At 34.2% G+C, this 13,771-nt stretch overlaps 1 protein-coding gene across 3 annotated transcripts in view; it reads right to left on the bottom strand.

Moving 5' to 3' along the window:
- The window catches only part of KIF18A (kinesin family member 18A), a 107,183-nt gene that overhangs the window by 30,360 nt on the left and 63,052 nt on the right, over window positions 1-13,771 (bottom strand). For all 3 annotated transcript variants that reach the window (XM_060104435.1, XM_060104436.1, XM_060104437.1), the window contains exons 14-16: window positions 6,751-7,192; window positions 5,901-6,008; window positions 141-250 (exon numbers count right to left, since the gene is read on the bottom strand). In XM_060104435.1, the coding sequence (XP_059960418.1) occupies window positions 141-250; window positions 5,901-6,008; window positions 6,751-7,192 (660 nt within the window). The remainder of the gene's footprint in view (window positions 1-140; window positions 251-5,900; window positions 6,009-6,750; window positions 7,193-13,771) is intronic.

Genomic DNA, 13,771 nt, shown 5'->3' with positions numbered 1-13,771 from the left:
CCACACTCACCATGTACAATAATAAAGGTGATGAGTACATAAAAGGAGACTCTCATGAAAACACTGTAAAAATATGTAAAGTACTATACATATGTTAGTTAATCATGTTATTAAATATCAAAATGAGAGCTGAGACATACCCATTGTTGGTCTGTTTTCTTGGACGTGCTTACCACTTGAATTATCTTGGTGAACACGCTTGGCAGATCCAGAATTTACCTCAGCACTTAGTGAGGTATTTGATGTAGGGCTTCAAGGGAAAAGTTGTATTTTAGTAAAGTCTTTTTTTGTATCTCTAAGTTCAAATACATATTCTACATTCAATAATGATTAAAGAAAAAGTGAAATACTAAAATATTAAGTTGTAAAATCCCATAGAAGTAATTGGAGATACTAAATAAATTTTTGGCTCATAGGGAAGTTTAGCAGTGTGTGATTTTAATGACGTTTATTCAAATTGGAGATTATGAGTAGAGGTGTATGTCACAATTCTTTAACAGAACATTTCAGGGTGCTGTGCTGGACTGCATGCAAGCACTGTTATTCAAAGTGTAGAGATAAGGAGCACATTGCAAGAGGTGAAAAACTAATCTCAGATTACAAAATCCCTAATCTGGGGAATATGAACAGGTGAGATTGTTTGCAAACCTTGTTTTTAAATCAAAGCATGGTAATAGAATGAGAATCTCTCTCTGATTATTGCAATTATAGAAAGTGAAATTAAAAGAATGACCTATTTTCATTTGTTTTGTCTTCAAAAATTTACATCACTCTCATGTTATTAATGGGTCAAATTTCTAACTCAATTTGAGTTGACATATTACTGAACACCTATTGTGGCCTCATGTCACAGGATATACAAGTGAGTAAGGCACAAACAACCCATGTGCTGAAAACTTACATAATAGATATATGGTGGGATGGGGGAAAAATAGGACAAATACACAAAATAATACAAGGCAGAGTTAAAAAACAGCACCACACGTTTTCAAACTACAAGAAGCCGCAGGTTCCTGAGTTTAGAAGAAGAGAGAAAAATGGAAGATTTTGTGGATGAGAGGAGATTGATCTGGGTCCTGAAAAATAGCAATCCAACCCTTCCCAGTCCTACAGAGGATCAAGTTTTAGCAGGTAGGGTTGGAGGTCAAAGTGGCAGATGAACATCCCTTTCCACACTGATTCAAATAAGCTAATTTTAGGAAATTTCTGGCTAGTCAAGATATTATATACCATTTTACAAGTTGATATTAATTTGCTTGTCAGTTGGATTAACAGTTGGAGGCTTCCCTTTATGGCAACAACTTTTTCTGGCAATCCTAAACCTGTGGTAAAGTGATGTGGGTTTATGTTTGTGGAACAGGAGAATATGGGTTATATGCTCATTGAAACTAGTCAGAAATGGCAATTTAATATGTTAGCAAAGAAAAATGGGTATAAGCACAGTGAATGCTGGGAAAAATAAGTCAACCTATGTATCTAAATTTTCTAGAGCCTGTAAGAGAAATGATTATGGCGTTCATAATGATGATTTTGCCAGCTCTGCTCAAGAATGCAAATATCTTCCCAAAATGGTTACAGAGAAGTACTTGTGTTATGAAAGTAAACAAATTCAGTTGTAGAAATTTTCTATTCACAAATGGTGCCAAATAAACTAAGTTACTATAAATCCATTTTGGATACTAAAACACACAGTTTTGATTATATATATATATATATATCAAATATATATATATATATTTGATATATATATATATATATATATATATATATATGTATCAGCTGTCTAAGGCAAAAATTCTTTTTGGGTCATTTGGTGATTTTAATGTCTTCAAGTGTAAAGATCAATGTCACTGGTTACTTTCGATGAGGGTTGTTTTCCCTGCAATATATCTTAAGGTTTTCTTTATTATTTTATGGTATGATTCTTCACTCTGGTTAGTTCTAAGACCTTTGTTTTCACTCACAGATTGTTTTTATTTGAAAATCGGGGTTTTGAGTAAATCTATTTGAATAAAACTCACATTTCTAGGAATGAAATCAAAGCCTAATCAAATAAGTTATGTATTTATATATAAGTAAAACACACTCAAACATTTTTAGGATTTAGGTAACATAGTCAACTAATAAAATATTTAACATTTGTTATAAATTTGTTAGATTTATATTAGATCACAAAATAAAAAGCCCTAAAATTGGTATGGGTACAAATTCAAATTATTTTAAAGACTGTTTTGAGAAGAAACCTACAGAATCTTCTAGTTGTATGCCAAATGTATTTCCATAACTATTAATAAAAGTTAAGATTAGTCTTTTGTTCCCGTACATAGGCATAATATTTTTGCTTGATAAACATAATGCATCTCATATTCTTTCAGTGGAGATAATTTCTAGTTGGAATCATAGACATTTTTCAAAATAAACCAAAAATGTATGTAGGTGTGAGACCACTTTTGAGTGCCAAGAAAGACTGTGGAACAAACAAAAAACCAACCAACGAAACAGACACAAAGCAAACAAAACCCCAAATTAATAAATATAATTTATAAGAAAAAATTTACATATATATTTGGTAAATTGATGCATTTAGTTAAAATAGTCTGTTACAGTCATTATATAAATTGAAATGATTACACATCTGATATTCTCAATTTCAGTAGTTACTAAAAAATTCAGTCTGGTAGGTTTCTAGAATATCCAGTGCTTCTAGATGCTAATTTTTTTTTTTTTCTTTTGAGAGAAAAACTGATAAAAAAGAAAAAAGTAATTATACATGGAGCTGTTCCTCATTTTTAAAAACCATAACAAAATATACACACACCTAAATATGTACATAAAGCTGTTAAGTGGAAAATACCAGAGTCCATTACTCTCAAGCTCATGTAGATTTAATTGGGGGAAAGGAAGATTCTTTTAAAAAGTAATTATGTACATTTCTAGCATTAATCTCTTTTAACCTTAGTTAATGGCAGGATCTAATTATTGGTACCAGAGGGAATGTAACAGAGCAATTAATAGGCTATGAGAAATCTTACTTTCTTTAGTTGTCCTTTAATATTATTTCGGAAGCCCTTTAACTCATCTAAACCCACTCCAAATACACAATTTACATACCAGGACATTTCTTGAAAAATCATTTGGTTTTGATAATGACTATGTTTACATTTAAAAGTTATTCTTAGCTTTTGCTAAGAAGCAAAAAACTTTTGCTACATCTTAGTTACAACAGCAGAGCATGTTACCAGTGAAGAACAAGAAAAGTCCCCAGCATTAATTAAAGAAAAGAGTAACATGACTCACAAAATGAAAATTAGTGACAAGATGGATAAAACAGATGATGGTGGTTAGCTAGGCTAAGTGACTGATTCCCATATACGACTAATGGTACAGTTCAAATTTGTGACACAGCAAAATACAAAACTGTAAATGTCATGGATAGTCAGAGACATTCAGGAAAAATCAATCCATGAATTTTAAACATAAACATTTCAAGACTCCGCTGGTACTTTGAACAGATGCTAAATGCAACTATGAGATGATACTCTATGTGGCACAAACAAATAGGCTGTTTGCAAATTTGTTAGCACTAGCCCGGATGATAACACATCCATGGTGGAATATAGGAAACTTAAAAAAGAGTTATCTTAAGATCGTATGCTCTTCTCTCCATAATCACGTTAAAGAAAAAGAGGTAAAGCAAGTCAAATCCATTTTACAATTTAACCATTCACTGTATCTTGTCATTGCATTTTATGTTACAGGATATAAAGACTATATAATGGGCTTCATGTCATATAACAATATATTTAAGACTTTTTTCCTTGTCTTTAATTTTTAGCTGTTTTACTGCTATGTACCTAGGTATGTTTCTCTTTGTATTAATGCTGCTTGCAGTTTGCATTGCTTCTCAAACCTGTGATTTGCCAACTTTGGTCAGTTTTGGAAAATTATTAGCCAGCATCTTCTCAAATACTATTTTTTCCCATTCTTTTTCTCACTTCTTTCTGGGACTCAAAATACACATAGGCTAGACCTTTTTAATTGTGTCCCATATGTCTCTTTTTGCTCTTCTCTATATTTTTCTTTTTATACTTTTGCAATTGGTTTGAATATTTTTCTATTAACCTATCTTACAGTTCACTAAACTTTCTTCTGCCATGCCTAATCTGTTAAACTGATTTGAGTTTGCAATTTCAGTATATTCTATTTTTCAGTTCTAGAATATCCATTTGATTCATTTTAATAGAATGCAGCTCTCTGGGAAAGTATCATCTATTTTATTGAACTTAATCACAATTAAAATTTTAAAGTCCCTATCTGATAATCTCAATATCTGTATCACTGCTTCTCTAATTTGTTTTTTTCTCTTGATTTTCAGTCATTTCATCCTGTTTCCCGGCATTCTTGGTAACTTTTGCTTAAGTGCTAAACACTGCATATGAAAAACTGTAGAGGCTGGAGGTGGTATATTCTTCAGAGATGATTTAATTTTCTTCTGGCAAGTAGGCAGAATAGAGATAGATCACCTTGATCCAAAAAGGGATTGAACTGGGCAAAGGTCTGTTTCAGGCTTTCAAGAACCAGTTTATTTCCAGTTTGCCCTACTTCTACCTAAAGCATAGGCCTTCAAAGATTTCAAATAAAACCCTGGGCATTTAACAGGGTCTTTTCTCCAGGATGATCCCAAACAACCATTTTAGTGTCCTGGTCCCATGAGAAGGTCAAAACCCTGCTTATTACTTTAGCTTCTTGGCAGCCACTTTTAGTTGGTTTTGTGGCCTCTTATTCCACAGAGTTTAGAAATTGGCCAATACCTTGAGGGCAAAAGCTACATAGATTTTGTTTCCCTAGCTCAGTGAGATGCTGATAGCTATAGGCTTCCATTTTTTGCTTGACCTCTATATTTGATGCCACGAACTGGCAAATGCTAAATGGAAAAAAGAGGCAGAGAAGGTCTCGTTCGCCACAACTTGTTTTCCTTTCCTCTGGGATCTTAGACCCTCAAGTCCTGGCTGTGTTGGTTGTTCCCGAGTGCCTTCAAGCAGCTGTTGAATTTTATCAGCTTTTATAATTGTTCCTGATGGAAAGCTTTGTGTGATACAAGCTACAATGTCATAGCCAGAAACAGAAGTCTATTCACTCATCACATTTTAGTCATATATCAAAATCCATTAAAATAATATAATTTTAGGACTGAAGAAATTCAGTAATGTCTGAAGGGAGAAATACCAAATGAGTAAAAATTGTCAACAGAAGAAAACTTAAAATTAAATGACCTTTTTGAAGGCCAGAAGACTCTTAAATTTATTTTTAATAATCTGAAATATGGAATACTTTATACAAATATCAAGTGAAATATTTGGGCTTTATCAAGATCTCCCTTTGATAATATAAAACTAGTGCTGGGACTTCCCTGGTGGCGCAGTGGCTAAGAATCAGCCTGCCAATGCAGGCGACACGGGTTTGAGCCCTGGTCCGGGAAGATCCCACATGCCACGGAGCAACTAAGCCCGTGCGCCACATCTACTGAGCCTGCGCTCTAGAACCTGTGAGCCATGACTACTGAGCCAGTGTGCCACAACTGCTGAAGCCTGTGCACCTAGACCCCATACTCCACAGCAAGAGAAGTCACTGCAATGAGAAGCCCGCGCACTGCAAAGAAGAGCAGCATAAGCCCGCACACAGTAACAAAGACCCAGTGCAGCCAAAAATAAATAAATTAAAAATAAATAAATAAATAAATAAATAAATAAAACTAGTGCTGCATTCAGAGCAGTTTACTATACATATGCTTAAATGTGAATTGACGGTCTAATTACAAGAAATAAAAAGAGCTGTAGGAAACAAAGTATAAAGATGATCTTACAAGTATAAAGCCTGAACCAGTTTATGTTTAAATGTACCTTGTTAGTTTCCGTTTCCTTTTGGCAGCAGCAGTCATTGCCATGTAGGATGGTACTATGCTTGGTATAGGCAGAGAATGTTTAGTTGAGAATGAAGAAGGGGCAAGCCTGTATATTAAATAACGAAAAATAAAAAGTAATTTTGATTTGTACTATGGAGAAAAAAGGGGGCATACACTTCCATAATTAGAACATCATTTTGTCTTAATACATAAAGGAAAACATTATTCAATACTATAAACTTCCCTTGATTGCCTGGGGTTTTCTTTTCTCTTTTTAAAACCATAGATAGATTTCTGCATTCCCACAGCATAGAAAGGGGAAGGTATCATTCTTCCCATATTTAGATTCATTGTGAATATACATATTAAGTGAGAAGGATATGTTTTTGCTTGGATGACATGCAGTCAACCATACCTTAGACTTATGACTATTTCAGAGTGAGATGAGGTTTGCTAAACATCAATAGAAACTGTGGTATTTCCTTTAGTGAAGATATTAACAAATAATAATAAACAATTGGTAATCATCCATTGATGGCTTGTAACATCTTAACTCTGGAGTATGAAGAACAAACTAAATATATCTTAAGGTCTCCTCTAGCCTAACAAGGGTGAATCAACTTAAGTTTTAAAATTAAAGACTTCACAATATTGTGTTAATGGATTAATATTTAGAGAGAAAGACAATTAAAATTTAATGAAGGTAAAAACACGGACTTTTGTAATCAAGATAGCATACTTCATCTATGAAACAGATCTTAAACACAGCTACAGAGGAAAAAGAAAGCTAATAGTTTAAAGGCTATGTAAATAAAACAAAAGAAGAATTGGCAAATAGTCCTGTGTACCTTTGTAAAATGTTGTTGTTTGGTAGTGATTCTTGTTCAGGTAATTTACTTTTCAAGCTCTTGGTGTCTTCACATATAATAAATGTAGACTCCAAATCCTCCTCACCATATTCTTTTCTCTTGCTGAGAGGGATACCTACTTCACACAACATTTTCAGAGAATTATCACTGTTTGTATTTGAGTTGATGGCCTGAAAACTGGTAGTATGTGATGATGATTTTAATAGGGTCACTGAAGATGGATATTGAGAAGTTTTTCTACAGTCTTCTGGAGTATACACAATGGGTTGAAGTTCTCTGCTGAGGGAATCATTGAGCTGCATATTTTCAGACAGTGTAGATTTTGGGGGATGTTTTGCTTTCAAGGGAGAAGGCATTAATTTTCTTCGGATTCTTTTTTGTGGAGGAATTTTAAGCAGATTAGATTCGCTCGAAGATGTGCCTATTCAACAAAATTAAAAAGAAGTTCAATAATGTTGCCTAAATAGTTTTCCAATAACCGTACCAGTTAAGAGAAGGAAAAAAAAACCTAATAATAAGTATATTTTCTGCCAAATTGATAAAAATTTAAAAGAAAATAAGTTGGAAAGAAAAAAAGTTATTGCTAATAACGTTAAAGTTAATAAACTCATTATAAAGAAATTCTACAACAGAAAATAGATACTAAGTAGCTAATATCAATATTAATTTATAGATACAGCTATCTTGACATACTGGGCAATTATGAAAATAAACTGCATCCAGTAAATGTACACATTTCTCTAAGGATCTGTACTTGACCCTCTTATTCTATACTCTTATTTCTTTTCTTTTTCTTTTTTAAATTGAAGTATAGTTGGTTTACAACATTGTTAGTTTCTGGTGTACAGCAAATTGATTCAGTTTTATATATATATTCTTTTTCGGATTCTTTTCCATTATAGTTTATTATAAGACATTGAATATAGTTACCTGTGCTATACAGTAGGACCTTGTTGTTCACCTATTTTACATACAGTAGTTTTTAATCTGCTAATCTCAAACTCCTAATTTATCCCTACCCCTCCTTTCCCCTTTGGTAACCATAAATGTGTTTTTTTTTGTCTGAGAGTCTTTCTGTTTTGTAAATAAGTTCATTTGTATCTTTTTTCTTATATTCCACATTTAAGTGGTATCATATGATATTTGTCTTCCTCTGACTTACTTCACTTAGTATGATAATCTCTAAGTCCATCCATGTTGCTGAAAATGGCATTATCTCATTCTTTTTTCATGGCGATACACTCGCGTTTCTAATTATTCTCTTGCCACTACCTTCTCAGTCACGTGCGTCCCACATAACTAGATTTTTACCTTTTCCTTGATTTTCCCAATCTTCACCAATCCTGCATCTTTTACACTTACAGTTAAAACATAATTCTGATCATGTCATTCTCCTGATTAAAGATGTTTAGTAAGCTTTAAACAGAAACATAATGTCCAGAGATTTTTAGTAGGGGAATTCTTGTTCCTTGCTCCAAAATTAAGAGACAAATTGTTTTGTTTGAACTTAAGTGTGAACTCCAACAATACTAGACATGCTTAAATATTTAAGTACATAAAGATTTCTCACTTTCTTTTAGTGTACAAAATAATGACTTGATTACATACATAACAATAATCTTGATCAGCTACAGTGTACTTATGCTGCATTTTTTAATTAATATATTTTTTTCCAGCTTTGCCTATTTCATTCTGGTAAACTTCATGGTGCCTGACACGAAGTAACTCTGCTTGGAGTGTGCTGTCCAGGGAAGAAACTATAATGTGTATTTCTCACCATGTTTTCAAATTAGGCAGTAAAATTCTCAACTGAGTTTATATTTGCTTTACAATATAATGATAACTTAAGTAACACTGAAAGCTGAATAAAGTAAGTGCTATGTATTTCAATAAAGCAATTCAAACTTTCAACCAAGTTAGAAAATACATTTATAACAATCAGCAACAGTACATGCATTACTCTTATTACATTAGTTGACAGTAGACTCTGCTGTGGCTAGGCTGACAATTACCCTCTAGGAAATACAATTTAAAAACAGGAAGAAAAATATGATCTCTGTTCTACTAAGGAATTTTACTTTTCTGAGAACTAGATAAATGAGATCCAGATCTTAAAATAATTTTCCACTCCCTTTAACATGACATTTGTCAAATTTTCCATTACCAGATATTTTTATACTAATGCTGCAGTGTAAAGACAGTAACTTTTCTCCACTGTGCTGCTACCACCAATTTGGTGGCTATTAATAGCTGGAAGATTAACTTCTTTTCCCAGGAGAGGGAGCAGGGGTATGTAGAGGATAGAAAACTATATCGAGGATAGAAAACTGAATTGGGAGTCAGGAGACTTGGATTCTATTTCTGGCTTCACCAACAACTCACTGAGTGACCTTGGGCAACTCACTTAAGCAGTGTGGGCATTAATACCCCCTAGAAAAAAGGGGATACTATCTTTCTATGTACAGGGATTTTCTAGAATTAGATAATATCTATAAAATATTTAGGGCTCAAGGAAAGGCTCTAGAAATATAGGCTTCAACTGTTAGCATTATGACGTTCACAGGGTAAGCTGTAATTTACTTTCCAGTATTCCATCAATACCCAGCACACCACTATCACCAAAAGAATATATTTCAAACAATATATTGTTTGAATATATTTCACTTTCAGTTTATCAGATACCAGTTTATCAAGGCTGATGATAAACTGTAATATAAACCAAAGGTACTGTTAAAGCAGGCACACCTAAGTGTTATTTGAACATGCAGGCGTCGTAACAACATTCTAAAATTTAGAACACAATGGACCATGAAATCTCAACGGATAAGGATTATCCAGAGTAACTATTTTTCTTGTGCATATCTACAGCGGGATAATCTCTGGAGTGGCAGTGGGCAAATTCCCATGATGGTGGACCATGTTTTCTCTATTGTTTATAAACAGCATGAAAAGGGGGGGGGGGGGTTCTTCCATAACACACCAAAAAAAAAAAAAAAAATCTACCTGTTCTTTGGGATAATCTAAACATACATCCAATATCAAATTTTGATATGATCAGACTAAGTAACAGTTTGCAGTAAAAGCAATAGTAATCTTACAATGACATTCTCTTTAGCTATAATTCTGCTCTCCTGATAGAATATGATAACTTGATGGAGAAACATGAAGATGTGGCCAATAACGGACTCACATACCACTGTTTTACTGGATCTGAAAGGAGAGATGCTACAGACACACAGCATGTACAAAATACAAATCCAGGGGGTTCTTTTCTTTCTATCCTCTCAATTATTAAGTACAGATAAAATAAAAAGAGAGCAGAAAATAGATGGTCAATTCAGAACTACTTAGGCTGACTAGTTGCTAAGAAAGTTTCAGAAGATAATCAGAGCAAAATAAGATTTAAAGGCTTAAATAAAAATTAGACAGTCAATTCACTGTAACTAAGGGGATAATGACTCCATTTATTCCTGAAGACTAAAAGAGCATGATAAACAACATGAAATTTCATTTTGAATACAACATCCAGAATATATAAATACAACTATATAATAAATAGTCATTCCCCTTTAGTTAGGCAAGAATACTTTAAGTGGGTATGGCAAACTGGAGGGTGCTGGATTAGAGGCTACAACAACCACTGGATATGCTAGGTCTATGTCTATAAAAGAGATCTGCTGTACTTTTCCATTAGAGGATGTGCAGTAACTTTCCAGAAAAGCAGGCTTGGGGAGTCTGTATTTTCCCCTGATTCAGCCTGGGAAAATACTATCTAACAAGATTCTGTAATTCTTTGGCCTACAGAGTGGAAATGACAAAGAAGGAACCTGGAGGAAGATTATAATTCCTTTAAAAAGGGCCCATAAAATGAGAAAAGGAATCATGTAGTTAAGGACTTTCAGAACAAGGGACTCTAGTAGGTAATGGTAGTCAATGAAATACCTCAGCAATAGAGGTGCCACACAGGAGGTGACAGGACATTAAAAATGCATTGTTATAAGGTAAGCTCTTATAAATTGGGATGGAAAAGATTGGCAGCTGCTCGGGAGGATAGCAAGTCTGCTCTCCAGGGTCTCTCCATCTAAAGAACCAGCCTACCACATCATATACTAAGGATAGAAGGTAGCAGGTATCCTATGTTCCGAAAAATTTTGTTATTTCTAGACCATGTCTTAGAACTTTAATTCTCCAACACAGTGTAGGTATACTGCATTTCTATTGCTCTGAAATGGTTATGATCCATGGTTATGTGAATATGACTTGTTGAAATTCATGTCCAAATAATAACAATAACCATAACGTCGAGATCTTTAAAAGAAGTTACTACTATTATTTTCAATATGGTATCAACGTTTATTTGATTAATGAAAAAAAAAAGGCTGTAGTCAGCTATGGAACAAGAAAAACAACCTAAGAGGACTGCATGTGCATAAAAAGATTCACTGTTTGTTCATTCTTCTAGTATTAAGCACTGCCATGTTCCAGACCTTTTCTAGGTATTGAGAATATAGCAGCAAACAGAACAGTTAAGAATTTACATTTCTTAGGGGAGAAGGCAGAAAAATAAATTATCTTAATATGTTAATAATGATATATAAGTTGTAAAGACAGTAAGACAGAAACGTGGAGTAGAGGGTGATGGGAGATAGGAGGGGTGTGATTTATGATGGCCAGGGAAGGTGATTCTAAGAATGGTATATGTGATCTGAGACTTGAATGGCTATGAAGGAGTCAGGCCTACAAAGATCTGGGGAAAGAGGTAGAGGAAACAGGAAGCACAAGACCCAGTGGCAACAATAAATTTGTTGAGCTCAAGGAAACGAGAGAAGGCTAGTGTGATTGAAGTGTAGTGAGTTAGAGGGAGAGAAGAAATGAAAAGCTAGAGATATTGAAAGAGGCCAGCCTGTGTTAGGATATATGGATAAGATAAGGGCTTGGATTTATTCCAAGTGCAAAGGGATATCTGTGGAGGATTCTAAGCACGGTTATGATGTGATCTGGTTTACATTTAAAAAAAAAATTGCTTTGCTTACTGTGTGGAGAAGAGAATATGAATGGGTAAGAGAGGAAACAAGGAACAAGAACAGTAACAAGACTATTGCTATAGCTCAGGCAAGAAATAACAAGAGCTTGGACTCGAGTGGTAGTAGTAGTAATAGATGTGGGAAGGGTGTGGTAATCGAATAATTAGATAAAAATTATATAAAGTAAATCCAGAATGTATGTAGTAACATACATAGGTGTGATTAGGTGTCTGACAATCAGGAATAAAGATAAGTTCACACAAAGGAGTAGTATATATTAATTTTATACCATTTAACAGAAATTGAAAACTTTCCATAAAACCATGAACCATTTGACATGCACAATTACAGAAAAGTTCAAAAGGTCCTAAATATCATCCCTCAAATTTGGCATTCTCTTCTTACTGACATTCCCTGCTCCCAGCCCCCACTCATCAGGCTTGAAGTCCTGTCCCCTTGAGGAGCTCTGATCCAAGTGAATTCAGGTGTCTTAAAACCTGCTTCCTTCCCTCTCTGGTCTGGATACTCATGGACTTGAGGCGGCAGGTGCTCTTTGGGGCTTGAGGATATGAGTTCTTAGTTAGAGATGATGGGTGTTATTATCATGCTGGGGTAGGGAAAAGGAAGGAAGGAGAGTGAGGCTAAGTAGGAAATGGTTCTAGAACAAGGGTGGCAGACAGAAGAAAATTTATTGAAAATGGATTTTGGCTCCTAGGAAGTTGTACAAAAAGCAATGTGAGGGGAAGATATAAGTTAATAGAGTGATGGGAAAGGGCATCTCCTTTTAGGTCAGGCACTCTACTTTCTCATCTCTAAACACCCTCAAACAACTGAAACATTTATCTTCACTTCCAGACATAGACATACTGCGATTTCAGACACAAGCGCTGACTGCTTCACTCCCAATATCTTGTTAATTATCTTGCACATTCAATTCCTTAAAAAGGAGCCAATGCATTTAAAATCCATGTTTAGCGAAGCCTTGAAAATGAAAAACCTGGTCTTGTAGTGAATGCATTAATCAAGTAATATATGATATACATGATATTAGAATCTTTTCTTTTTGGTAGGGGCAGAAGATAGAAAGGCACTGAATACTTAAACTTCTCACTAGAAGATCCAGTCCTTGGTTGGCTCCGCCTTAAATGTCTCACCTTAGAAACCCCCATAGTACAAGAAGAGATATGAAGGTTAACTTTGTAAAAGAAAACCAGTTTTAACCAAGGTGGTAATCTGAGTAGGGGTATGTAGCTCCCCTTCCAGATTCCCTTTAAAATGACCATATAATAGAAATAGGAGAAAACTTGCTCTAATGTTGGTAATAAGAGAAAAGTATCATCTGCACACCAGGACAGTAGAGGACCTTATGAGAAATATTGTGTAGCTAGAACTGGAAAAAAGGAAGGCATAGAGAGAATAACTTATAATTTCCCCACTTCATCCTTCATATTTTACAGATTATCTGATAATTTGGGAAAATGTCCCATGAAATGAAGCAGTAAAGAAATTTAAATACAGCATGATCCCAATTTTGAACAAAAACAAAAACCCCATCAAAACCAAATCAAAGCATGTACATACAGACCCCATGAGTGAAAAGGGGGGAAAAATCACAGAAAACAGAGCAGAAGGAAATATGGCTCATTAGCTGAAAGACCTAACTATGTACACAGAACACAACGAGGGTCACCAGATATTTGAGAGTATGTCTTTCAACATGATCATCAAGACATATGACTACACACAGGAAAAAAAAGTGAGAGGAAATAAATGAGTATATTAGGATAACCATAATTAATCTCTTCTGAGAAATGAGAAATTATTACATTCATGAAGCAAAACCAAAGTGCTATAAGAAGAAACACTGAATTATAAGAAAGAGTTCTTAGAAATTTAAAATGAGAGGAAAAAAACATAAAAGTTAAGGTTCTAAGATAAAGTGGAAGACATCTCCTAGAAAGAAGAACAAACAAACC

Source organism: Mesoplodon densirostris, chromosome 7, assembly GCF_025265405.1.
Source record: "Mesoplodon densirostris isolate mMesDen1 chromosome 7, mMesDen1 primary haplotype, whole genome shotgun sequence".
Classification (NCBI taxonomy): domain Eukaryota; kingdom Metazoa; phylum Chordata; class Mammalia; order Artiodactyla; family Ziphiidae; genus Mesoplodon; species Mesoplodon densirostris.
Note: the sequence above shows the minus strand (reverse complement) of the source record. Positions and strands in the feature narration are given on the sequence as shown.